Below are 23,958 nucleotides of genomic sequence, written 5' to 3'. Positions count from 1 at the left end.
GTGTGTGTGTGTGTGTGTGTGTGTGTAAAGGGTTTAATGAGGGAGAGAGAGAAGCGTGCGAAGGGGTCGCGACCGCACCCACACCCACACACCCCGGGGAAAATAAACAACAACGACAAAACGCCTTTTGTCGGCAGCGAGGAGGTGGGCCGGAGGAGGCGCCACCAGCAGAAAACTTCAACGAAAAAAAAATAAATAAATAAATAAAATAAAACAAATAAAAACATTTATCGTCGCTGCAGAGTCCCGCAGAGGCCCCACACATACAAAAACTCTAAAGCGTAGAAATAACAACAAAGAGAGCCAAATGATGCGTGTGCCGGGCAAGAAAAGCAAGCAAACAAAAAGAAAGAAAGAAAATGAGACTACTGAAACTATCAAATGCGTGCCATACAACCCATTGGAGGGGCCAATATAGTTATGCGACGAGGCGAAGTTCGTACACCTTCTTCATCCTAAGCCGCCGGAACATTGCGGAAAAGGCCGTGTTACATGACATGGCATGCATGGCAATGTCGTTGGCCTGGCCCCATTTTGGAGGCCCGTTTTTCCGACAATTCCTCCGACGCAAGCAATGTCATGGGTGTGGTATCGCTGGCGAGTACGTTGGCGGGCTCATCAGCGAGAAGCCACGGCGGCAGGTGCACAATGACCTCACTACCCACTGACTCCTGCAAGTACAGTTGCTCTATCGTCCCTTCATCCTCTGCAGCACTTGAAAACACGCTTTGTGTCACGCCGACGCTCTTCGGAGAGTACGACGCAGTTACATCCGAGTCACTCAGCAACAGGGGCGACAAGCAGTTGCGGGAAACTGTCGGAAGACTAATCGTCGTCGTTGTCACCGTGAAGCGGCTGTGTGGAGATGCGTCGCCACCGGCATTTCCCGGACGGGTGCCCAAATTCAGCTCCTCTGAGACAAGTCGGCGCGGCTCCACCTTCGGGCAATTCAACGTGACTCCGGGCGGAGAGGATGCTATACGAAAGTAATGCGCCATGCGAATCATGAGGTGCATTGCCCGCAACACATCCTTGTGATTTCTACTTGAGATTTCTAAGACCGGTAGATCGGAGTGCCTCCCTGCGTTGCTTGCGCCACTGCCTATGCCGTTGTTTTCAGTTTTGTTGCACTTTTTTGAAAGCCTCACACCCAACGTCAACAGACACTCCCGCACTACGCGCTCTGCATCCTGCACCGTCACGACATGATGCTCGGTGTCGTCGGCTCTGGTACCTACAAGCAGAAGTGGAATGCTCCCCTTCACACCATGCTGCTGCCGTGCACGGCAGCTCTCCCTTGCACACTCCAGAAGGCACAAGAGCGAGTCCATGTCCGTAGTGGAGTAAATAAACATTAGGCCATGCGCCTCTGCTATGTATGGCGCACGGTGCTCGCTAAACCCACTACTACCAGAGCAATCACACAAATGTATTCGATACAACTCCCCACTTACGGTCTCGCATCGCACAAACGTCTCCAACGAGGTCGGAACGTACGCTTGGCGGAATGTTCCTTTTAGAAACTGTTGCAGAATTGCGCTCTTTCCCACGCCTTCGGCACCCATGAGAACTAAGTTGCACACTGTAACCTCCGCCGCAACCCCGTCGCGACTGCCGAAGCAGGGAAGCCGCCTCATTTCAAAGGCCCGCCGCCCCTCCTCCTAATTGCGCCTCACCACCCTTTTCCCCGCAGCGGAACACGCGCGCGCACACACACACACACAAAAAGAAGCGATGGTGCTTTACTTACCTGCTCTTTTACCCCCTCCCCTCCCGCCTTTTTTTTTTTGCCCTTTGCTTTGCTTTCGGGTTCCCCAAGCGAGAGGAGCAGCCAGGCGGCTGCAATTACCACCAGGCGAGGAAGCTAGAAGAGCGCCAACATCAAATTGGCGGGAGAGGAGGAAAAACAACGGCCCCAGAACCACCCAGTAAAAGAGTGAGAGAAAAAAAAATGCAATACCCACAACACGCAGAAAGTCAGGCGAGCAGACAGCGAAGGGAAAAAAACAACCACAAACATACACACACACGTAGGCAGGAAAAGCCACACCTCTCTCGCCGCAGCAGAAACACAACCCATCAACCTACTGAATCAACAGGCTTAAAACAACAACAAAGGGGGGAGGGAAAAAACAACAACAACTTTACGTAAGTACGTTTATTCCACGAAGAGAACAAGCAGTAAGTCGCTCTCGTCTAATGTTTTCCAGTCCGAAAAAGCGGTTGCCTCAACCTATTACGACAACACTGGCTCGGTGCCGCTTCTAGTGTGGAGGTGATTGTACTCACGGTTACTTTGGCGACAGCTTTCCCTCACGTACTTCAAGGTCTTTTTTAGTCGCCGTAACTCCTCCACCGCCTCTCCCCCTTCATAGGATGAATTCGAGTCCTTCAACGCATCCTCTGGCAGCATGGCAGGGGGGATTTCCTCCTCCTCCTCCTCCTCCTTCCTCCCCTCCGGCTGCTGTTGCTCCTCTTCTTGCAGGTACGCCAGTGTTGGACACGGCATCTTCTCATCCTGGCGAAGGCAAACCGCGATATCCTTTACTCGTGCCCACAGCCGCAAAAATGAGGGCTCTAGGATCACCTCGTAAATTGTCTTCGTTAAACCATGTCGCAAAATCCCATACTGCCAGGCATCACGTAGAGGATTAATCACAAATTGGTTTAGGCGACTTCGCTCACGACTGCGTGCATAGAGTCGCACACGATGCCTAACAGCCGCATATGCCCTTATCATCTGCTTGTAGTACAGAATCTGCGCCTTGACATTTGTATTGGGGGACATGTGAAATGTCGATCGCTCAAGCCGCTCCAATGTCTCACTCAACACGCGAAGGTACAAACGTCTCGCCTCGTTAGCGCTGAGAGACATATAAGGCACCTCATAGATGAATTGCAGCTCAGACACAGAGTCTACGTAGTGTCGCACAAAAGCCTCTTCAGGACTGTTTTGTCGCATTAAAAGCGGCGCAGCCATCACTCCCCAAACAGCAACAAAAAAACATGTGACAAGAAAAAATGTTGTCGCGCGTGAGTAACGGGCCAAGGAGTGATGAAGCCCTTCCAATGTCATACTTCGTGAATTTCGCGCTCCCGCGGTGGCTGGATTCATCACAGCCGCTGGTACTTCGATTGGCAGCCCATTCCGAGGTTGCCGAAATGTCGCGGAACCACCACCAGAAGCAGAAACAGCAGCAGGATCACGTCGTCTTCGTCGTCGTTTTTCCTCCTTCAGTATGGGTGAGAGGTCCAGCGGTCCGAGAGTTGACTTTGAATAAGACTGGCGCGACCCAGTGGCCTGGCTGGATCGTCTGCTTTCCCTTGATGAAATCACTTCGCCCAGTGAACCCGTGCTATTGAGGTATTCGACAGCACTGCGTGTGCTTAAGAAACTCTGCTCACTCCCGTTGCTCTTGTGGCTCTGATAATGACGCCGCTGCTGCTTCTGCTGCTGCTGTTGAAGCTGTTGAAGCTGTTGATTGTTACCTCGGCTCCCACGCAGCGAGTGGGACGAGGAAACGCTGCTACGTGGGGCGGATGCAGGAAGTGGTGTGGAAAGAGGCAGAACGACACTTCCACCGCGTGGAATGCTAGCTCCGCCCACGCTCCCGCGGAGCCGTGGCAACGCAAAGAAAATGGATTCTCGCAAATGGGAAAATCCACGCGTCGCAGACTGCGCCCTAAGCGGCGATGAAACCTCTCCCTCGTCGTCGTCGTCGTCGTCGTCAGAGTCACCTGGACCAGGCTTCGGGCCCGCCGCCTTCACAAGTGACAACGGTGCTGGAAGCGCTGCCTCCGTGGCAGCCGCCAGTGTCTGCAGGTGCGGCGATGCATTCTCGCCCGCGTCTCGCAGGTATGCAAAGCCGTACGATGGCCTCTGCTCCGCCGTGTCGTTGGCTTCCCCGGGGCGCGGGCGCTCCTCCGCCCCGTCCGCGGAAGCATTTTTCTCGACGCGTCGCCGCGGACGGCGGCGCGGAGGACTAACACTTTGATCCGCCTCGGCCTTCTTGCTTCGTGCCCGCTTCATTGCGGCGCAGGCACACGAGACGGAGGTATCGAAGCGGTGGGAAGCTCAGGCAAACCTCCCTTCCTCCAGACCTGCACACACTCTCTCACACACACACGCACAGAAAGCGAGAGAGAGAGTAAGACGCGTATCCTTCGGCTTGGCTCCTTTTCACTTCCTCGTTGCTGCGCGCAGGTGGCCAGTCCGAGAATACCTGAGGACAAGACGCCACGATTATCTGCCCTGTGGAGTTCTGCATCCTTTTTTTGTTGTTGTTGCGGCGCAGAGCGGCGAACAACAGAGAACAAGAGCAACAACGGAAAAAAATAATAATACGCAAAGATGGCACCTGCAGAAATGAAGCCAAAACAAAGCAAAGCCGCTAAGGTACCCACCCACTCATGCACCTGCACACACAAACGCACAGCAGAAAAGGGAGAGACGGAACAAAAGATTGACATGTGCGACAGCCGCCCACAAGTCGCCGCACGCCGGCAATAACAGGGAAAAATCAACACCAAAGACAAAATAAAACTTATCTCTTATTCGACTTTTTTTTTATTTTTGGTTTTTCATGTCCTCCTCATTTTAGTGGTATTTTTTTTTCTTCGTGTTCTCGTTCCATCGGTGGGTGGGGAGTACGAACAAAACGCCAGGATGAAGAACGACAGCATGGCTTTTCCCTCACCACTCCCCACTAATGTTTGACCCGCGCTTCTTTAGGGTCTGTTCGTTTGCTAGCCGACGCGGCTTACTTTTGGACTCCTTCATTTGGCGAAACTCACGGCGTGACTTCTTGTTCATGTGCGCCGCGGACTGCGAGAGGTCCAAATTGAGCGGCGGAGGCTCGCTCAACGCAAACCCCTTCGCCACGGCAGCCAAGTCGAGGCTGTGGATGTCAAACACATTCTTGAGCTGCGAGCTGCTGTAGCTGAGGAGGTACCCCTCGTAGGCCTGGCGGGCGGAGGTGCGGAGGTAGTAGTTGGTGCTCACCAGCTGCTCCAGCTGCTCACTTACCCCCTGCTTCACCTTACTGAGGTCAAAGGTGAACTCGCTTACCATGACGTGGGCGTCGTCGTAGAGGTATTTTAGGAACAACTTCTCCTGAGGAAGGAGAAACATAAGGGCATTTCCGCAGCGTCCGGCGCGGGCGGTGCGGCCCACGCGATGCACGTACTTCACGGGATCATCCGGGGGGTCGAACTGCACGATCCAATCCACGTGGGGAATGTCCAACCCACGGGCAGCCACATCTGTTGTAAAGAGCACGCCACTAGGCGCATTACAAAATTGCATGTACGTCGCAGAGCGTTGATGCTGTTTCTGCTTTCCATGGAAAGCCACACATGGAACATCGATGTAATTAAACAACTCACAGTGAAAGCTAACGGAGTTTCGGCTACTAAAGAAAACAATCATCTTCTTTTTTAAATTACGCTTCACAAAGTGATACAAAACCAGCAGTCGCTGTTCCGACGGACACATGACATATCCCTGCTCCAGTGTGTCGACAGTTGCCTTTTCCTCACGCCGCTTCATTGAAATTAAGAGCGGAGGCCGGTAAAAGGATATACGGGCAAGCTGCTCCACCCGCGTTGTCTGTGTGGCGGAAAACAAAAACGTCTGACGCTGCTTGGGCAGCAAGGAGACAATCTCACGCATATCTTCCTCAAACCCATTATCCAAGACACGATCCGCCTCGTCAACAGCTAAAACGAGGAGATTCTTCGTGAGCCAGTCGGTGGTAAGCTTCAGATGGTCTAAGAGGCGTCCGGGAGAGGCAATCACGATCATCATCCCACTCACAAGTTTAAAGGCCTCTTGATTCCTGCTTTGGCCCCCAATGCAGCAGAGAAACGTGATTGATCCGTTGAAGTGCTTCAGTAGCTTCAGCAACACGCCCTCAATCTGCAGGCAGAGTTCACGCGTGGGGCCAATGATCACGGCGGCTGTGCCATTCTTTGGTCGAAACCCGGATCTCGATATGATCTCCACTATTGGAATAAGGAAGGCAAGCGTCTTTCCAGATCCGGTTTTTGCCTCAGCGAGCAGGTCCCGCCCGCTGAGGGCGGCGGGGACACACCGGCCCTGGATGCCTGTTAACTCCCCAAACTTGAAGTCGTTCTCGAGGGCGGCGACGATGTGCGGATTTAACTTCAGCGCCTTGTAGTCGGAGACACAGGAAACCTTCTCCCGCTGCCTCGGAGTCTTCGTTGCCCCATCCGGCAATGTAGCACCTTCCTGTTTTGCCGGTGCATCTTCATTTCCCTCAGCCGCGGCCTTCACCTCTTCCAGTTCGGGCGGTGCTTCCGTGCGGGGTCTTTTCATGCGCGGCTCCGCGACTTCTTCTCGTGCTGCCGCGGCGGAGGCGGGAACGCCAAGAGGTTGTCCCCTCGACGATGTGGGGAGGTCTGCCTCCAACGTCGAATGGACGTCGTCCGCCGCGTCCACGGCGGCGTCTCCTTTTCTCTTCGGACGGTGGTGCCGCACACGTTTTTTTATGGTGGTCTGCGCCGCCTCAGCGCCGCGCTGCTCAGACATGCTTCACTCCTGGCCGTGATTGCCGCCGCCAACACGCACGCGCACAGGGGGCGGGGGAGGCGCAGGAAAGGGCCAAACACGAAAAAAAAATAATAATAATCAAATTGCAGCTAGAGAAAGCGAAGAACGGCCGCAGCGGCGCGACAGGCCCAGTGAGGCGCGAGGGCCACCGCCAGCCAGGGCCCCACGACTCGGCAGCCAACAAACAAACAAAGAAAACAATGAAGGAAATAGCCATGGCGCGGGCGCTGCCCCCCCCCCCCCCGAAGACGGAAACACCAACACACACGACCGCACTAGCAGCAACAAAAGAGGAAAAGCAAAAAAACAAACAAACAAACAAACACACACACGCTCATCGCACGCCATCAGCGTCGTCAAAAACGCGCTCACTGCCGACACAAAATTCCCGCCCACACTTCAAGCCGCAACACCATCAATGACACCAACAGCAAATTCCCGGTACCCTTCGCCAACAACACAAAATTGCACCCTCACAGGAAACTAGGACATAAAAGGACGTGAAACATGCGAACGCGGCATGCCTGCATCCTCCCTTTAAGTATTTCTCTTATTTGTTTGATATGAACTCCATCAACTGCCTAATGTTCATCACACTCCCATAACAATCCGACACTAACCCATCAACGCCCTTGTTGTCGTCATCTTCTGTATACATATTCCAATAGCAAGGAAGTTGCATAGTCGTGGCAGCCAAAGGGCCCTGAATAATGGGCCACGGCGGGGAAGGAATGCCCGATGCCGCCATGTGTGAACGATCCGACGAAAACCTCGCCAGGTATGTACGTCCAGGGACGACGCGAAACCTTTGCCTATAGGCTTCACTTATCTGCATCTCCGGTCGAAAGGACGCCGATACATAGCCTTTCGCTGGGTAAGGAAACTGTAGGAGAGTGTCATAGTCCCACACCCACCAGTTGCCCGCTGTGTCCAGCGTGAGGGCAATGACATGGTAGTCCCACAGAACCGGATCCCGCCCTTCCGCGCCGCCGAGACGCTGCATCCACACAGGCACCGCCTTGCGCTTGTTGCTCACAAAGACGGCAAAAACACTGTCATCGGGAAGTGCGTGCTCGCAATATAAGGCCTCAATAAGCTTATATGTGTTTTCCTCACAGTAGTGAGAGGCATATGGCACCGAGTCGCGCTTGAGACGAACCCATGAATTCTTCAGGCGGGAGTTACTGCCCCTACTACCACCACCCACGTCCTTTTGAACGGCCTTTTCTGAAGGGAGAGCATGCGTCATCACTCGTCACGCACAACGAGAGCAACAGAAAGGGGAAAGTGACAGCGACAACACCCATGCGAATCAGGGAAATGCGGAGGTACCAGGAACCCTTCTGAGACGCCTGTAACACGCCCAATAATGTGCACCACACAAGGAGTAAGTTTAAACGCAAAGGACAATCTCCAGCAGACGTAGCAATGTTAACCCCGCTAGCATCATCATCAGCAGCACAGAGAAAGGTATATAGGCAGAAGCAAGGGGAAGAATCCAACATCGGCGTTCGCATACTTTAAACGTCAGTGAAAGACACTCTCCGCGCCAGACACTACACAAAATAACCTCTGCTTCAACACTATTATTAGTTCCTTGCTGTTTGTGTTTTTTTCTGCCTTTTTTCTTGCTTTTTTTTTACGCAAATGTATCATCCATTACTAGAGGTGGACATGGTCTTTCTTCCTCGGCTTTGGCGCCTTCTTGTTTACGACTTGGACTTCTTCTGCGCCTCACGACGTTTGGCCCAGAGGGACTTGTGCTGCTGCTTTTTGGTCATCTTAAAAACAGCCTCATTCTCACGGCGCAGACGCAACGTCGCGAAGTCCGTCGTGCCGTGCTTTGTGTCGTCGTGGCCCATGTCACTGTCCCCGCGCTCCCGTTTCCCCTTCTTCGCCGTGACCAAATGGTGCGCCTCTTTTTGGAACTTAGACTCCTGCTCATTCTCTCGGATCTCCTTAATCGTCTCTTGCTCTGCATCCTCCACGCGTTGTAGCACCGCCGCCACGTCACCCTCCTGAACGGGCCACTCCTCACACTTCACCCCCGTGGAAGCCTCCACTTTTTGTAGCAGCAGAATGTCATATTGACTAATAATATTCACGGCCTTGCCTTGGGCCCCCGCACGGGCGGTACGTCCCACACGATGAATGTAATCCTCTACACGATCCGGTAGCGCGTAGTTTACAACAACGTCTGTGTGGGGAATGTCTAGTCCACGTTGAGCCACATCTGTGGCCACGAGAATCCGCACCTTTCCCTCTTTAAACTTTGTCAGAGCAATGTTGCGGTTTGCTTGATCCATACGCCCCATAAGCGGCAGCGCCTGGTGCCCCAAAATCCTAAGGGTGAGTGTGATGCGGTGCACCAACGCGGCGCTGCGACAGAAAACGAGAATGTGATTTCCCGTTTCACGTGTGAGGTACAAGTGCAGATACGGCAACATTTGCGCGAAGGGGCAAAACACATAGTATTGCTTCAGCGTGTCTACAGTTGTGTTTTTTCTATGCACCTCCAGCAAAACAGGGTCATTTAAGGAGGCCTTCTGCAGGCGATCGATCTTTGTGTTGAGCGTGGCAGAGAAAAGCAAAGTCTGGCGACCGTGTGGCAAGTGCTCCAGAATTGCATCAATCTCCTTTTCATAATCCATGTCAAGCATCTTGTCAGCCTCATCCAAAACGAGGGCGTGAAGCTTGACGAGTTGGAAGCCCTTTGTGTTGTGCAAGTGATCCTTGATGCGGCCTGGAGTGCCGACGACAACGTGCGGTCGCTTGCTCAGCTCACAGGCCTGATCCACCATGTCGGCCCCTCCAACCAACGTCGCGACGCGCAGCCCCACGCTGTGCCCCAGCATCAAAAACTGCGCCGTCACCTGCTGCGCCAACTCACGGGTTGGGACCATCACAAGAACGGAGAGATACGGCACCTTCGACTGCGTGAGCAGCCAGTTCACAAGAGGAAGGACGTATGCCCCCGTTTTTCCACTACCTGTTTGTGCCACACCAATGATGTCTCGCCCCTCCTTCACAGGGGGAATTGTTGCGGCCTGGATGCGTGTCGGGTTTTGCCAACCCGCCTCCGCACAGGCGCCGATGAGTTCCTCGCACAGCCCAAGTGACTTGAAGGAGGTACCTTTGCTCTCCTCGTTGTCCAGCAGCTCCGAGCCAATGCTTTGCGCCGGCGGAGCGCACGACACCGCTGCCTGCTGCCTTTGCTTGAGGACCTTTGTCCTGGCCATTGCCCCGCCAGCCCTTGTTCTCGCTCTTTACAGTGTTCCTTTTTCTTGGCGTTTTTGGCGTTTTTTTTGTTCGTCTTCTTCCCTCGCTCCTTCCGTTGAGTGCGCGGAACCACACGTCACGCAACAGCAAAATAAAAAGAAAACAAGAAAGAAACGGGGAAGAGACAAAACAATAACAAAAGCATCAAAAACAACACAATAAAAATGGGAGGAGAAATGGGAGTGAGAGCAAATCCTTGAAGAAACGCAGTGCCACGCACCTACACACACACACACACACAACGAGGGAGCGAGAGTACCAAACCACGCACGCGCACGACCAGCAACTGTCCAGTAACGCATGATGGTAGCACACCTCTTTCCGCGCGCACTCTCCCCTTTCCCCACCCGCACCACGTCAGTGAAGTGAATAGTTGCGCTTGATGTGCGTTGGCAGCTTGATGTCAAGCCTCGGATTCACAATGGGAAGGGACCCGAGGTCCTTTGTGGTTTTCCCTAATCGCTTTAGCACGTCCTCCAGGGTCCGTCGTCCGGTGCCGGGTGCTGAGGGGACGGAGCGGGACTGTGCAGCCTCCAACCGCTGCCGCATCTCATCCCCGCGCAGCCCCATCTTGGGCTCATTCAGGTGCTCCCTACTGCCGGCAAAGAAGTCCCTCCAGTACACGTCGTCGTAGTAGCCCTTCTTTAGATGATCGGGAAGGCGATTGTCCACGACACGGTCCGGCATAAGTAGACCGTCCTTGCCGGGTGGATGCATCGCCATCATGCCCTTGCGGCGACGCATCTCTTCCAAGTAAGGGTAAATGTTGTAGATGAGTGAGTGTGGCACCTTGCCACGACTCGCCGCGATCTCACTCACGCTACGAAGTGCCTTGACTGCCTCAAAAACGCCTTCAACCGTGTGAGTTGGGGACTTGGGGTTGTTTGTTGCCTTCAAATTGATTCGACACCCCGCGTGCTGAAACCCAAACGCGCAAAGAATATCGGCAACACGAAAGTTGGCCACAATACGCTTGGCAGGGTAAAGTAGTACACGTACCCCATCGGCGTTGACGCGCACCGGATACATGGGGCCCTCCTGTTCCAAATCCACCGCAATAATGTTGGAGAAGGCCTCCCGTATGGCCTCCTTTTTCGCCTCCTGCGTACTCGGCGCCACAGCGCGCCCCCATCCCGCTATTCCCTTGCCACTTCCCACGTACAAGACGCAGTAGATCCATTGTCGGTGATCCTTGGGGCTAAACTTCACAACGCGCATGTCATATGCAACAATATTTAATTGAAAATTACAAAGAAATCTCCCACGATGCTCTTGCGGAATCAAATCTGGCGTCAGCCAAGTATTTGAGCGCCACTGGTTGTACTCTGTGTTTAGCTTGTGCTTCCACTGAAAGCCCTCAGGGTAGAGGTCTGGCACGATCCGGTACTCGTTGTACAGGTCAATGGCGTTGTCCATGCCCTTCAGTCCTTTGGAATCCGCGGCATGTGCCACCGCCTCCGCCGAGTCACGGGTGTCGCGAAAGTACAGGGAGGTTCCTGTCTCCAAATCCACAAACGGATTGCGCATCTTTTCAAAGCGGCGACGCGTAAAGCTGCCAGGGCGCATCCACGCGTAGTAAATGCGTGGCACCCCGCCCCGCATTGTGCCCTTGGCATACCACGAGTTCAGGTTTTTCAACGACCCCGCCGTGAAATGAAACATCTTTCGTTACCCACGCCGCCAGCAGCAAAGAGAGGAGCAGAGACACTATATATATATATATATATATTAGACTAACTACTTTGTGAAAGGGGGAAGAAGAAATCCATAAAGCGAAAAGCAAATAGTAAGACGCATTAATAAAGTAGGAAAAATTCGCCCGTGGGAAGAAATAAAATGAGAGGAGGCAGCAAGAAAGGTACCTGCTCCGCCCCCTCAACGGCGGAGGAACTTGTGTGAACATCACTCCTCCTTCCTTCGCAGCCCCCAAGAAGTTCTACAGAACAAGCCACTGGCGTGAATGGACAACTGGAAGCGAAATATTAAAAACGAGTGACGAAGAAGCAAAAGAGAAAAAGCGAGAAAGAGAGAAGAAAAAAAAAAGAAAAGGAAAACAAACAATACTAAATTTTAAAAAAGCACACACACACACAAGTATATATATATATATATACTTCAAAACAAGCGATACCATATTGTCCTTCCAATTTCCAGCCTTTCCCTCACGCGGACGGCTGTGTACTCATTTCTGCGGCAGTCCGAAAGAGGTTAAGCGGCGTACTGCCGTCCATGACGAGATAGCCTTCCAATCCCAAACTCTCCAACAACTTCGCCTGAAGCTCAGGTCCCGCCTTGGAGATTTCCAGTACGGTCTCAGGCCCAATGGCGTCCATCACGGAAGCAAACTTTTCGTCCTCAATATACGCAAGAGCACGCTCCAGTTCATGGGCCAAAGCCACTCGACGATCCTCGTAGTCATGCTGCAGCGCCCGCTTCATATGTTCCACCTCCGCCAAGACGTTGTTTGTAATGTCTTCCTTCGCTGCGCGAATGTGTGCGGCTTTCATTGCTGACTCCTGTTCCACGCTCGCCGCCTTTGCGGCGGCGTCGGCAACGGAGCGCAAGCGACCTGAACTTTGCATCGCGAAGCTGTGGGACTCAGCCTCCAGTAACACGCGTCGCCGTATTTCATTTTCCAGCTGATCTTGCATCTTTTGCCTTTCAAGCAAGCCGCGGGAGTGCTGCTCGCGAGCCAGTGCAATTTGCTGTGCCTTCAACTCCTGGGCCTGGGTAGTGATTTGGATGGCTATCTTGACAGACTTCTGCAGACCCTCACGGGTCCGTGCGTCGAGAACCTCCATCCGCTGCGTGTCCACGGAGGTCACAACAAAGTTGTTCGCCGCAAAGCGCAACTCCGTCCGTGTAGCATGGCTGATGGGATCCACCCCAAAGACGGCTTCCTGCAGTATCTTTGCGCTGTTTTTATGAAATTGCTGAAACGGCAGTGACGCCACCGCGGCACGGATGCGGCCGGCGATGAATGAGCAGGTATCGGCCACAAAGTCGCTGACGCTAAAACACTTTTCTGCTGCCAATTCATCTCCAGGGGCGACATCAAAATACCAGGCATAGCAGAGCTGCAAGGCAAGTTGGGCATGATCCCGTGTCTCCACATTGACAACATCCTTCATATTCGAGGGTCCAAGAAACAAATGAAGTGCTTTGATGTGGTTGGCCTCCTTCGGGGGGCAGAGACCGGGGTTAGTTGAGTCAAATGGCGAACCTGAGAGTGTCACAAGCGTGAACTCCTCATCCGGCTCCAGTAAAACACGCTCTGGCCCAAAAATAGTTCGAGTCGTTAAGGCCTTGTAATTGTAAACTTGAGTCACACTTCTGTGTGGAACCCTATACATCACCGTCCAGTGTGTTTTCCCCCGAAGCCCGTGGGCAGAAGGGGGCTGAAAAGGGTTAATTGCTTCTATCGGCTCAGGCGGCAGAGAGTGCTGCTCTGCAAGACACCTCTCCACATCGGGCGACAATTTCTTCTCCCAAAGTTCCTCCGAGGCAGCCAGCATGTATGCCCCTGGGCCATTCACCGACCTCACCTCACCCGTGGCGATGTCGCGTACGTAGATTCCCTTCCCGTCCGTGAGGATGATGCGCTCTCGCACGGCGTTATTGTTTTTATCCTTACATACCTCAGTAAAGGAGTTTGGGACGTATTCCTGTGGGCCATACAGAAGCCAAACCTCTCCAACGTGTCGCTGGACCGGTGGCTGGACGTCGGTGTCCTCAAAATCCTCTAATGCCTTTAATAAAAGGGCCTGCCCTTCGTGAAGGAGATAACTGTCATGAATGGCATTTCCCTCCAGGCACTCGTCCGGCTGCAAATAAAATGAGGCATCTGTAACAAAGCGGCGACATGAGTTCTTCCTATTTACCACAACCGCGTACTGTTTTTTGCTCACATGTAACATATTGACAGATTGTACAATTACCTCATAAGGATGTAACAGGAACAAGGGAGCATCGTCGTGCGTGACAAGGTACACTTGCCCCGCAAGACGCTCCGCACCGTTCCCATGCTTCCTATCATCCACAAAGCGCTGCAACACCTTCACATGCAACCCTTCGCCAGGGTGCAGCACCAAAGGAGAGACATGCCCCAGAAACTCTTCCGAGGCGGAGCAAAGGTATGAGGTGGGCTCCGTACGGAGATACATTTCGCCCTTTCTCCGCGATTGGCCATCCTTGTCCACGAATGCCTCCAGTGCATGAACTCGGATTGCGTGGCCTTGCTTGATTGTCACGGCGCGACGCACCTTCCCTGCTTCCTCCTCCACGCGTGGACAATACATCCCGGGGACAGTGTAGACAAAGCGTTCACCCGCCACGCGCTTCACGCCATCGCTGGAAGTGTAGCTGCACAGCGCCTTCACCTCAAGGCCCTCATCTTGGCGGAGAACTGTCATGGGGGCCACAAGCACAAGTCGCTCCTCGGGATAGAGTGGAAAGGTCTTGGTACCAAGCACGATCTCTCGCTCACCTACTCGCACCTTTACCTGGCCGTACTTGTCACGCACGGGCGTCACTCCATCCCTGTCCCGAACGTGGGGATTCTCAATGACAGCATAGCTCCCATGCGGCACCACGTGAAACGGTGCCACAGGCTTGGAAATTTTTTCGTCCGACGCGAGGGCCCGTGTCTGGGGACCAACAAAAAGTTCCGTTGTGTTAGTGTTTTCATTCATGACGTGAGCGTACTCGTACGGCTTAAGCCGCAACAGCACATCGCCCGTCGGCATCTCCGGAAAAGTATGCTGCAGCAGTTAACACTACTGAAACAAAGAAGGAGGAGGGGGTAAAATGAGTTTGTCAGATTCCAAAGGTCAAGGAATCCCTTGAAGGACTTTTGTGCACTCACTTCCTTTTCCTATCGCGGGCGTGAGTGTGTATGCCAACGCAATGCGTACCAGTTAATAATGTGTGCTTGACTATTTTAGTTAATGGACCGCTGAACGGCGAGGTGAGAGAAAAAGAGACTAAAAGAAAGCGCATATATACTTCAACGCAGTAAAATAATAAGAATAATAAGAATAATTGACCTTGCCCCCTTTCCCAAGAACAATTACTTCGTTACTTTGAAATTCCTCCTCGTTGGCCATATTTTTCTTGGCATCAGGGGAGGGGGGAGGGAGGGAGGAGGGAGTCTTTGAAGGTTTCCTTTACTTTTTTCCCCTTTCCAGTTTTATGCCAGCCGTTAGACCCTCCCATGTTTTTTTTTATCTCTCCTTATTCTTTTAATCGCAGATGCTAAATGAACTTAACAGCAAACGTGTCCCACGCGAGCCCACAAGCGCCTCCCTTCGGGCACACGCAATCGCTTCTCCCTCGTTCCTCTCTCGTTTCGTTCCTGCCCCATTGGCATGCCTCCGTCGCCCGCTTCCTGCGTGCGTTTCCCTGAGCGTCAGCCGAAGAAGAGGCAAAGGCACATCTTCCCACTTTTGTAGTTTTGGACGCCTCCTTGTTTGTTCGCCACTTTTTCATTGCTGCCTTGTCGTCGCTCCCCGCCTTCTCTTTTCTCTTCGCGCGCTACGGGGGGGTGTCGTCACGGGCCCGCTTTGCGGCGCCCTTCGCACGCCGCATCGACTCCGGCAGCGGTGGCGGCGGTCGCAACTCCCCCGTCGACGGGTCATACGACTCCAGCACTTCGTACGGGCCAAGTGCGTCTAACTGTTTGGTCACGACGGGCGGCTGCCCCTGTGCCACCTTGGACAACTTGTGGTAGTGGCGGCAGAAGACATCTGCGACACGCCGCAGAGTGGGATGATAGCTCCGCGTCAAGAGGCTGACTTCCCACGTAAAACTACTTTCGGCATTTGCCGAAGCAGTTTGTACCGCCGCCGGGTTGTAGGCCCCACGCCCCACAATGACATTGTCGCTGCCGCCAATGACAATGCCACAGACAGCGGGATAGCGCAGCATGAGACGGTGAACTAGTGCGAGCAAGGAAAGTCCAATGTGCGGCGGACAGGACGGAGTAGCCTGGATAAGGCGACGCACAAGGGCAGTGACGCGGGGGACGGGCAGATGTTTTTGTGTCAACACCAACAAATCCACAGCGCGCAGCACCAAACTCACACGGAACGTCCACTCTTTGGAGGCATTTGACTGCACAAAATTCGCTTGTGCCATGGAATTGGCAATCGAAAACGCCTGGGACGAGAGGGACCCCGCGGACGAAGTCGAGCCTTGCGAGGCCGTATCGTCCCCATCTGAGGCGTCCTCTACTTCATTAGGCTTTTTCTCCGTGTCACTCCTGGGGATGTCCAGCGCCTCAAGAAGGCAGCGAAAGAGAACCTCGTGGAAGTAGCTGAGATCCACTCGCCACTCACTGGCACTGGCGGTGGCGTCCCTCTGCGCCAGCGTCGCAACCGCCACGAGAGCATGCAACTTTGTCGTCATGGACGTTGCCTCGTCGTTGACGAGGTCCTTCAAGGCAGTTAGGAGTTGATGATAGAGCTCCACGTTGACAAGTGGAGCAAACTTCACCAGCCCCTCCAGCGTCGGCGCAAGAATTCGCGTTTGATGCCGCTGGGAACACGACTTGGAGGCTTCTATAACGCGCAAGTAGATGACAAACACACGGTGCAAAATTCGACCCTGTTTCACGGCCACCTCGGCCCGATCCCGACGAGCCTTACTTTTTTGCAGCTGACGAGCCAACTCCTTATCTTCTTTTTTGAGTCGTTTGTTTTTGGCCTTCTCCTCCGTCAGGTCTCGGCGATGCATGTCCACCAACGCCACACGGATGTGGAGCAGGAGGTGAAGGAGCTTAGGATTCATCGCGTAACTCTGCTTGCGCACAATGTCTAGCATGCAAGAGACAATAGACTCCGTCGCATCTGACACCATCTGCCCATCGAGGAGTTCTGCAAGAGCCGTCAGTGCGGGTTGAGCCACCCGCGTGGACTTTGCGTTTGCAAACTGTACCGCCAACGATAAGAGTTTATCGGCGTGGTTAAACTCCGCTGCTCTATTGATCAGCTGGGCACACAATCGACTCCCAAGTGCCTGCTGTTCCGGGTGCGTTTTCCGTTGCAACTTGCGAAGGAGCTGAAGGAAGTGTTCATACTGTGCCAGCACCTCATGCTCCAGCTTCTGTACAAGGTACACCTCCTTCTGCTTGCGGCCCCCACTGCCCCCATCCTCGTCCTCAAGCGTGGCGGAGATCTTGTAGTTCGGGATCACGTCGCAGAGAATAGAGCACTCCCTGAAGAGGTTTTCCACCAAGTCGCCGTACTCCGTCACCGTCTTGTTATGCAGTGCGTGGAGCTCCTTCAATTGGTCCTGAAGGTAGGACGTGTTCATCAGGTATCGCTGCATGGCCGGCAGAGGAGTGCCACAGCCGCCACCGAAAAGGAAATGGGTCCGCCGCCGCCGCCGCCGCCCTCTTTACTGCTGTTGTTGTTACTTTTATTACTCCGTTCCGGCGGAGTCCCCCGCGCCGCCTCAAGCCCCCTCTCCGTTTCCACCCCCGTCTCCTTCACAGATGCCTTGTCCTTTGCTTACTATCCTGCGCCCCTCCTCTCGCACGGCCCACGAAAAAAGAAAAAACTTGGAGGCGCATGTAAATGCAGTAGGGAAGACATGAATAAAGAGGAAGCAGAGATCAACATAAACACCGCATCGCCTCCGCTTCTACCGCCAACAACAACTTCAGGCTCCCACTCACGGACACGTTGCGCTCAAGGCAACAAAGTGCCGGTAAATGGGTAGCTGAGGGACGTGCATTTACGGAGGTGGGAAGAGGAAAGGCGCGAGAAAAACGGTCGCACAGGCGCAACTCTCCCCTCCCCCCAGGGAGGAGCGGGAATGGGGCGGAGAACTCAGTAGTTGAAATACTTTTCGTTGAGGCCCTGCAGTGCGGGGATGTGGTTCTTGATGAGTCCAAACACAATAGCCACAGCTGTGACGCTCACAAAGGAAATGATGGAGCACTTGATCAGCGGTGCGTCCCTGTTGTAGCACTCGGCTTTGATCGTCGTCGTGCGTTTGCAGCTCCGGCCGGAACACGTTGCCGCCTCCAAGACGGAGATCACCTTGCACTCCGACAGCTGCCCCTCAACGCTTGGCAAAGGCTCGTCACTGCCGATACCCTCAAAGAGACGTGCTGTCTCCATGCGCACCTCTTCGCTGCGAATGTATGCGTTGCAATCCGCGGTGCTGCACTTGTCACAGGAGGACACAACCCAGGTGACGTTTGGCATCGATCTGCAGCCGCCCTGGTAGCAGCAGCGGCAGGTGCACACAATAGAGCTGGTGTCCACGATACTAGTCGACTCTTCGGCCGCCGCCGCCGCCGCCATCGCAAGCAGGGCGCATAGCACAAAAAACAGAGAAACTATTCTCGCCATCCCTCTCTCCCTCCTCATGCCACGAATACTGCTACCACGCATGTCTCCTACACCGTACGGGTGGCTGTTTGCTTGATTGTTCGGCGGCGGTGGTGTTCATTTCGAGCGAAGATGCAAACAATAGAAAGGAAAGAAACGGTGAAGGACCCCCTCCTCCCATCAGACATACGCATGCCCCCTCCGCATCGACTCCCTTCTTGCACTCTGGCAGCAAGGACAAGACGCGGAGAACCCTGCCCCTCTTTGAGGGGGATTCAAGGAGAACCAACAAACGCGAAACGTGTCATGGGCCGCTGGGTGGGGGCCCAAAAACCGAAAACAAAGAAAAAAAAACTTGGGCAAGAGCCCTGCGCCAAGTCCTGCGCGTAGCAAAATAAATGTGACAGGTGTGCTTCTATTTGCCCCCACCCAGCGTGAGAAGAGGATCAAATAAGTAAAAAAAAAAGGTACAGATAAAAAAAAACATTGGTTGAGGAAGAGTCCACGCAAGTTTTTTTTCTTCTTTTCTTTTCGTGTGCATCTAAAGCTTCAACGCCAAAAAAAAAAAGCAAAAAGAAACTGTATTCTAGAAAAGCTCCATTGAGTACTGTGGATCAGCGGCAAACTTCGGCATGGGCGCCGAGCTCTTCTCGTCCCACCATGCCGCGCTGTTCTCCGCCTCGCCCGTGCTCAGCCCGCCGCTGCCGCGAATCTTTCGCCGCCCAGCAGTAGACAGACGACTGTCGTTGGGGTTGTGAGCCCCCATCACCTGGCGTATCTCCCGCATGGCGGTGTCATTCTTCTGTTCCACAAAGCATTCCGGGATCACCACCTGACCGTACGGAGTCGTCTGGTTGAGCGGCGCAGCCGTTGTGTCGCACTTGTTGGGAGTCATCGCAGAAGTCAGCGTCTCTAACTGCTTCTGCATACCTCCCAAATCTTTAATGACTGAGGAGACGCCTTGCTGAAGGAAGAATTGAACCCCCGTCCCCAGTTTGGCTGCTGGAGTCTGCATCATCGCCTTTTGTGCCTCATTCCCCATCAATTCTGCTCCTCTCGATTCGCCTTCAACGCGTCTCCTCTTGTGAACGGAGGATTTATTGTCATCTTGCAAGCCAGATTGCGCCTCGTGCTGCTTCGGCTTCTCGGAGGTCTGGATCATAGTCAGCCGCGTCATGACAGTTTTGCTTGGAGCCGGCGCATACGTGGCATGTGGAACACTGTAGTTGTTTGGTCTTCGCTCCATTGTGACCGGGAGAATAGTCGTGTGCGACGGAGCCGCTGTCGCAAAGACGCGACCCTGGTGTGGCTCATCGTAGTTATTCGCACCTGCAGCCACAGCCTCGGCGGCTTGTGCACGTGTGGTCCGTAACTCCCTTTCAAACTGCTGCAATTCATGAAGAACAGATTTAGCAGCCTGATGTGTGGCCAAATACTCAAGGACGAGGCCGGAGGGGACGGCAACGCCATCCACGTGAGGTGTCGAGGCCTGCAGTATCGGCAGGGCCAGGTTGTCGATGGGTTCCTCCTCCTCCTCGTCGAGGTCGGGCTCACGCCAAGAGTCGGCGGCGCCGTCATTGTTGCCGCTGCTGCTCTTCACAACAGTCGACTCGCGTCGAAGCTGACGGCAACTCTCCTCCTGCGAATTTCCGGCATCCGCGGTGGGGGCAGCCTCGCCTGCGCGCGTGGAGGACGACGTTTCCACTAGGCCAGAACCACCGCCGCCTTGCCACTCCTGATAGCTGGTTTGCACCCCACGCGACTCCAAAGCGCGAGGCACATGGGCCTCCACCGCCGGCTTCGCGCCGTCCGCGCCCCGCGTTGGACGGACAATGGGAAGCGGTAGCTCGCCGCGGGGCCCCGCCGCTGCCGCCGCCAAGGCCGCGTTGGCGGCCTCCGCGCCGTCGACGGAGACAAAAGACACCTCACGAGGTCGTCTCTCCCGCACCGACACGACGCTGCTGGCCGGCGAGGTCATAGTGCTCTGCTCCTTCTTTGAAGACAACGGCGCCTTCGGCGCAAGCGGCAGCACCGCCTCCTCCTCCAACCGACGTTGTCGCTGTTCTTCCTGCAGCAGTGGGTCATACACGGCCTGGTTCTCCTGCCGCAGCGCAGAGAGCTGAACCGGAGAGTCGGCTTCATCGCCTTCCATGCAGTCGTCCCCAAAGACGCTATTATCACCCGGCTGCTGGAGGGTGTCTAGGAGGTAGGCATCCCGCCCGCCTTCCGCCACGGACGCACCGCCAGTGAGCCCCTCCACGCTCGCCCCTGCGGTGTCGATCTCGTCGCTGAAGACGGACGAGCCCTCGTCCCACCTCTCGCCGGTGGCCTCCTCCACAAGTCGCCTTGTTTTGTGGTGCAGGCGGTGCAGTAGTTGGTAGAAGGCGGCATTTTCCTGGCGAACCAATGGCCCCAGTTGGGCGAGACGTGGTAGCTGCCCGCGAACAACCGCGGTTGCCTTCGTCACGGCATCTGCGAACTGGCTCATGTCTTGTTTTGTCTCAGCCGCCAGTTCAACAGCCTCGCGGCCCGTGCCGCGCTGCACCACAACCGTCAGCAACTGCGCACAAATGTAGAGAAGGCAGGCAAACCGACCAGGCGGGTGCTGTGGTTGCTTCACCCACTGCGAGATCGTGTGTAACACCACACGCGTGAGGGGCGGGTTACGTTTCATCGCCTCGTACATCATCACCGCAAAGAGGTGTCCGGTGGCTTCGGTTCCATCAATAGTCACGGCATCGGCGGGTGCCGCGATGCGAAAGCGCTGCGATATCGACTTGGCAAGGGTCGTCATAAAGGCAATACGTGCTGGGGCAGACGACTTCATCTGGTGCAGGAAGAAGGACCAGAATGTGCTACTGGCGCCGATCGGCAGCGCGTACTCGCTGAGGGGTTGTATTCCCAGAGGGACAAAACCAAACGGGGTTAATAACGTCCCGACAATGTTCGGTGCCTGGACGTTAAAATCCTGAATCAGTTTACACACGCAACACCCTACCAGCTTGCGTGTTTCGTCGCTGAAGCTGTGGGAGCGATCTATGATTTTTAGCAGCTGCTGTGCGTTGTCGGCGGTTGTGTTGCACATCGGGGCGCAACTGGGAAAGTCGACGCAGTAGTTGTTCTCTGCAGGGTCGGTGGGGAGCAGCTCCACGTTTCCTTTCCCCTGTCGAAGAAGAAGATTGGCCATATACCACAGCGACAACGCATCGTGGTTGCTGCGCAGCCGCACCTCACAAAACACGCGGAGAATACTCTCGACGTACGACGGTTCCAGCGCATTCGCAAGCAGGACTACGAGCTTCACGTGCAGCATGAGGACGTTCGCCTTCTGCTGACTCCCTATCAAACCGGCACTGGACGCCCGATCGGCACTCAGCAGTGTCGTGAGCGTACTGCGAATGTACGGCTCCAGCGCCTGAAAGAGTGTGTTGCGGTGCTGCCCCGCATGGGAGAGGATGTGAAACAGCAAGAAGTGCACGGCGCTGTCCATCTGCGTTGCCGGATCACGCAGTAGCTGGATGAGTTTCCCCTCCACCGACGCCATCCCAGCGCACTCGGCGAGCGTCGTCAGAACCCGTCCCACGGAGGCCTGCCCCGTCATGTGCATTGTGCCGTTTACGCTGCACACGGGCGAGGCACCGCGGCCCAAGCCGCAAAAGATGCATAGCGCGGTCACATCGCGCAGGTGCGCCACTGCGGCATCCATCGCCTCATCAATGTGCAGCTGATGCAGCACCATAGCCAGCTCCGCACAGATCAGCTGAGGGTCCACGGTGGCCTCCGTGAGGTCGTCAAACGCCTCCATGGCAAGCTTTCCAAGCGCCTCCACCGTTTTTTCCGGTACTGCAATGTGAAGCGCCTTGTGCATATCCGTTGCACGTCGCGACGCCGTGATGGAGCAGCTCCGCACCACCTCACGCAGCAGAAACAGCACACTGTACACACTTGTACGATTCTGCAGAGCGGTGGCGACATCGTCGGCGACGTCTCGCCCCGTCATGGCAAGTCCCGCACCGCGCACAAGCGCAATTATGGTTTTGGCAAACATGGCCACAGACATGCGTGTATCAACGGCCAGTGTCGCCGCAAAATAGGCCGCATGGGGCATCTGGCAGTTAATAAGCTCTACCATCTCCACGGCACCGTCTATCTCGTCCTCAAAGGCCCACTGCATGATAGCGCAGAGGCAAAGGTAGTACGGATTGGAGGGACTCATCCCGGGCGTACATTGCCGGAGCAGCTCCCCGCAGAGATGCTGCCGGGTCGCGGGGATTTGCACGAGGGACTGCATATCGGGTCCGCTTAGACTTGGGTAAAGAAAGCGTTCCACGTACTCCCGACGAATGGGTGAACGGAAGCGAAGAAAGAGCTCGCTGCAGTGAATGGAAAGGGCTCGGCCGTACGCAGGTCCCCTAACGGGTTCCGGCACGGCCCGCTTAAGTCGCTCATAGCAGGCCAACAAAAAGTCCACATTCATCTTGCGTGGTTTGGTCTTCAGAACATAATGCAGCGCCGCAACCTGCTCATCCATGCGGATGGTGCCGGCGGTGCGCACAATAAGCGTGAGCGCTCGATTTGCCACCAGCGGCGAGGAGGCGTTGCACAGCGCCTCCAGTTTGTCCTGCCACTGGTAGAGAATCTCCACCGGCACGGCCCCGAGATCCACAAGCGAGGTCGCAAGATACGCAAAGGCGCGGTACTGCAGCGGCGGCATAAGCGCCACGCAGTGCGCCCCACCAACGCACGTTGGGGAGGGCAGACCAAAAACGGCGTCTCGCAACACTCGAAGCACAAAGGGGTGCGTCATACGAGCATCATCAGAGATCTGTGCCAGCACCCCGTTAATTAATTGAACATACAGCTGAACATCACTCTCGCTCACTCTGGCCATTTGCATGTGAAAGAGAAACGTCGCGTAGCTGAGCGAGACACAAAAGGGTCGTCCCTCCACGTATGGCTCCTCCCGTGTGTAGTACGACGCCAGCGTGTGGAGCGTGCTCGGGGAATTAATACTTGGCTTCAGTTGCCGCTGCACCTGCTCGACGCAGCGCACAAAGAGACGCTTGTCTTCCTCTGGCGTTGTTTCTAACAATTCAGTGGCACCCTGTCGCTGCTGAACGCGCGGTGCGGAACGGCTCGTTGCACCCGACACAGAGGAGCGACGAGTGTGCGCTGTGGCACTGGATTGCCGCGACATCGTCGACCGATTCGCAACCGCAAAGAGGTCCATTTGCCGTGGCTCTTGCCGCGCTTCAAGTCTCCCTCTGTTCCTGAAGGAATTGGGCCGCACCCAACGGTGGGGTGTGGGCCAAAGTGGTGTGTGTGTGTGTGTGCAGTGCCTCTCTGACACACACCTGCCCACACCCAGAGAGACAAGCGCGAGTGCACCGAGGGAGCCGAGAGAGGAAAAGAAGCCCACAAAGAGAAAAAAATTAAGAGTAAAGTCTAAGGCCGCGTCCCTGTCTTTTCCCGCGGGTTTCCTGCAAAGACACGTTGCGTGGCACCTGCCGCCCTATTGCGCTCTAGCCCCTATAGCAATAGACTTGAGAGGAGAGTGAAAGTCCCACTGGCGCTTGGAACGAGAATTAGGGGGGCGCACGCTTGCATGTCGCCCAGTGGGGCGACCTCCATGCATCCCCCGCACACCCACAAAAAGCAAAAGTGCGAGCATGGGAGAAACATGTGTGTTTAAATAAATAAGTATCTACATGCAACGAAATCAAAGAGGGCAGTCGACAAAAAAAAAGAAATTTCATGTGCAGTCGTAGGCAA

General features: G+C 54.8%; 10 protein-coding genes across 10 annotated transcripts, besides 14 other annotated features; all 10 read right to left on the bottom strand.

Moving 5' to 3' along the window:
* Positions 1-26: part of a microsatellite that runs on past the window's edge.
* Positions 27-183: 157 nt separating this feature from the next.
* Positions 184-224: a microsatellite.
* Positions 225-325: 101 nt separating this feature from the next.
* Positions 326-359: a microsatellite.
* A 129-nt stretch (positions 360-488) lies between these two features.
* Positions 489-1,637, bottom strand: Tco025E_01069 (small GTPase; the record flags this gene model as incomplete). Its single annotated transcript, XM_029368007.1, has 1 exon — positions 489-1,637. One exon carries the CDS (start codon positions 1,635-1,637, stop codon positions 489-491), a length of 1,149 nt encoding a protein of 382 aa, XP_029231877.1.
* A 60-nt stretch (positions 1,638-1,697) lies between these two features.
* Positions 1,698-1,724: a microsatellite.
* A 512-nt stretch (positions 1,725-2,236) lies between these two features.
* On the bottom strand, positions 2,237-4,030 carry Tco025E_01068 (uncharacterized protein; the record flags this gene model as incomplete). The annotated part of the gene is made up of 1 exon (XM_029368006.1): positions 2,237-4,030. The coding sequence occupies one exon, from the start codon at positions 4,028-4,030 to the stop codon at positions 2,237-2,239; it is 1,794 nt and encodes a 597-aa protein (XP_029231876.1).
* Positions 4,031-4,104: 74 nt separating this feature from the next.
* Positions 4,105-4,132: a microsatellite.
* A 561-nt stretch (positions 4,133-4,693) lies between these two features.
* Tco025E_01067 (putative DEAD box RNA helicase) lies at positions 4,694-6,550 on the bottom strand (the record flags this gene model as incomplete). Its single annotated transcript, XM_029368005.1, has 1 exon — positions 4,694-6,550. The coding sequence occupies one exon, from the start codon at positions 6,548-6,550 to the stop codon at positions 4,694-4,696; it is 1,857 nt and encodes a 618-aa protein (XP_029231875.1).
* Positions 6,551-6,854: 304 nt separating this feature from the next.
* Positions 6,855-6,903: a microsatellite.
* A 218-nt stretch (positions 6,904-7,121) lies between these two features.
* On the bottom strand, positions 7,122-7,820 carry Tco025E_01066 (DREV methyltransferase; the record flags this gene model as incomplete). Its single annotated transcript, XM_029368004.1, has 1 exon — positions 7,122-7,820. One exon carries the CDS (start codon positions 7,818-7,820, stop codon positions 7,122-7,124), a length of 699 nt encoding a protein of 232 aa, XP_029231874.1.
* Positions 7,821-8,280: 460 nt separating this feature from the next.
* Tco025E_01065 (putative DEAD box RNA helicase) lies at positions 8,281-9,810 on the bottom strand (the record flags this gene model as incomplete). The annotated part of the gene is made up of 1 exon (XM_029368003.1): positions 8,281-9,810. One exon carries the CDS (start codon positions 9,808-9,810, stop codon positions 8,281-8,283), a length of 1,530 nt encoding a protein of 509 aa, XP_029231873.1.
* Positions 9,811-9,938: 128 nt separating this feature from the next.
* Positions 9,939-10,015: a microsatellite.
* A 48-nt stretch (positions 10,016-10,063) lies between these two features.
* Positions 10,064-10,091: a microsatellite.
* A 116-nt stretch (positions 10,092-10,207) lies between these two features.
* On the bottom strand, positions 10,208-11,512 carry Tco025E_01064 (putative dynein heavy chain; the record flags this gene model as incomplete). Its single annotated transcript, XM_029368002.1, has 1 exon — positions 10,208-11,512. One exon carries the CDS (start codon positions 11,510-11,512, stop codon positions 10,208-10,210), a length of 1,305 nt encoding a protein of 434 aa, XP_029231872.1.
* Positions 11,513-11,558: 46 nt separating this feature from the next.
* Positions 11,559-11,579: a microsatellite.
* A 366-nt stretch (positions 11,580-11,945) lies between these two features.
* Positions 11,946-11,963: a microsatellite.
* A 49-nt stretch (positions 11,964-12,012) lies between these two features.
* Tco025E_01063 (major vault protein) lies at positions 12,013-14,595 on the bottom strand (the record flags this gene model as incomplete). The annotated part of the gene is made up of 1 exon (XM_029368001.1): positions 12,013-14,595. The coding sequence occupies one exon, from the start codon at positions 14,593-14,595 to the stop codon at positions 12,013-12,015; it is 2,583 nt and encodes an 860-aa protein (XP_029231871.1).
* A 269-nt stretch (positions 14,596-14,864) lies between these two features.
* Positions 14,865-14,891: a microsatellite.
* Positions 14,892-14,972: 81 nt separating this feature from the next.
* Positions 14,973-14,999: a microsatellite.
* A 383-nt stretch (positions 15,000-15,382) lies between these two features.
* Tco025E_01062 (putative condensin subunit 1) lies at positions 15,383-17,176 on the bottom strand (the record flags this gene model as incomplete). Its single annotated transcript, XM_029368000.1, has 1 exon — positions 15,383-17,176. One exon carries the CDS (start codon positions 17,174-17,176, stop codon positions 15,383-15,385), a length of 1,794 nt encoding a protein of 597 aa, XP_029231870.1.
* A 45-nt stretch (positions 17,177-17,221) lies between these two features.
* Positions 17,222-17,241: a microsatellite.
* A 438-nt stretch (positions 17,242-17,679) lies between these two features.
* Tco025E_01061 (endochitinase) lies at positions 17,680-18,207 on the bottom strand (the record flags this gene model as incomplete). The annotated part of the gene is made up of 1 exon (XM_029367999.1): positions 17,680-18,207. One exon carries the CDS (start codon positions 18,205-18,207, stop codon positions 17,680-17,682), a length of 528 nt encoding a protein of 175 aa, XP_029231869.1.
* A 565-nt stretch (positions 18,208-18,772) lies between these two features.
* Positions 18,773-23,416, bottom strand: Tco025E_01060 (uncharacterized protein; the record flags this gene model as incomplete). The annotated part of the gene is made up of 1 exon (XM_029367998.1): positions 18,773-23,416. One exon carries the CDS (start codon positions 23,414-23,416, stop codon positions 18,773-18,775), a length of 4,644 nt encoding a protein of 1,547 aa, XP_029231868.1.
* Positions 23,417-23,499: 83 nt separating this feature from the next.
* Positions 23,500-23,519: a microsatellite.
* Between the last annotated feature and the right edge of the window lie 439 nt (positions 23,520-23,958).

The sequence above is a fragment of the Trypanosoma conorhini genome (assembly GCF_003719485.1).
Source record: "Trypanosoma conorhini strain 025E chromosome Unknown Tco_14.4_contig_00031, whole genome shotgun sequence".
In the NCBI taxonomy this organism is placed as follows: domain Eukaryota; phylum Euglenozoa; class Kinetoplastea; order Trypanosomatida; family Trypanosomatidae; genus Trypanosoma; species Trypanosoma conorhini.
Note: the sequence above shows the minus strand (reverse complement) of the source record. Positions and strands in the feature narration are given on the sequence as shown.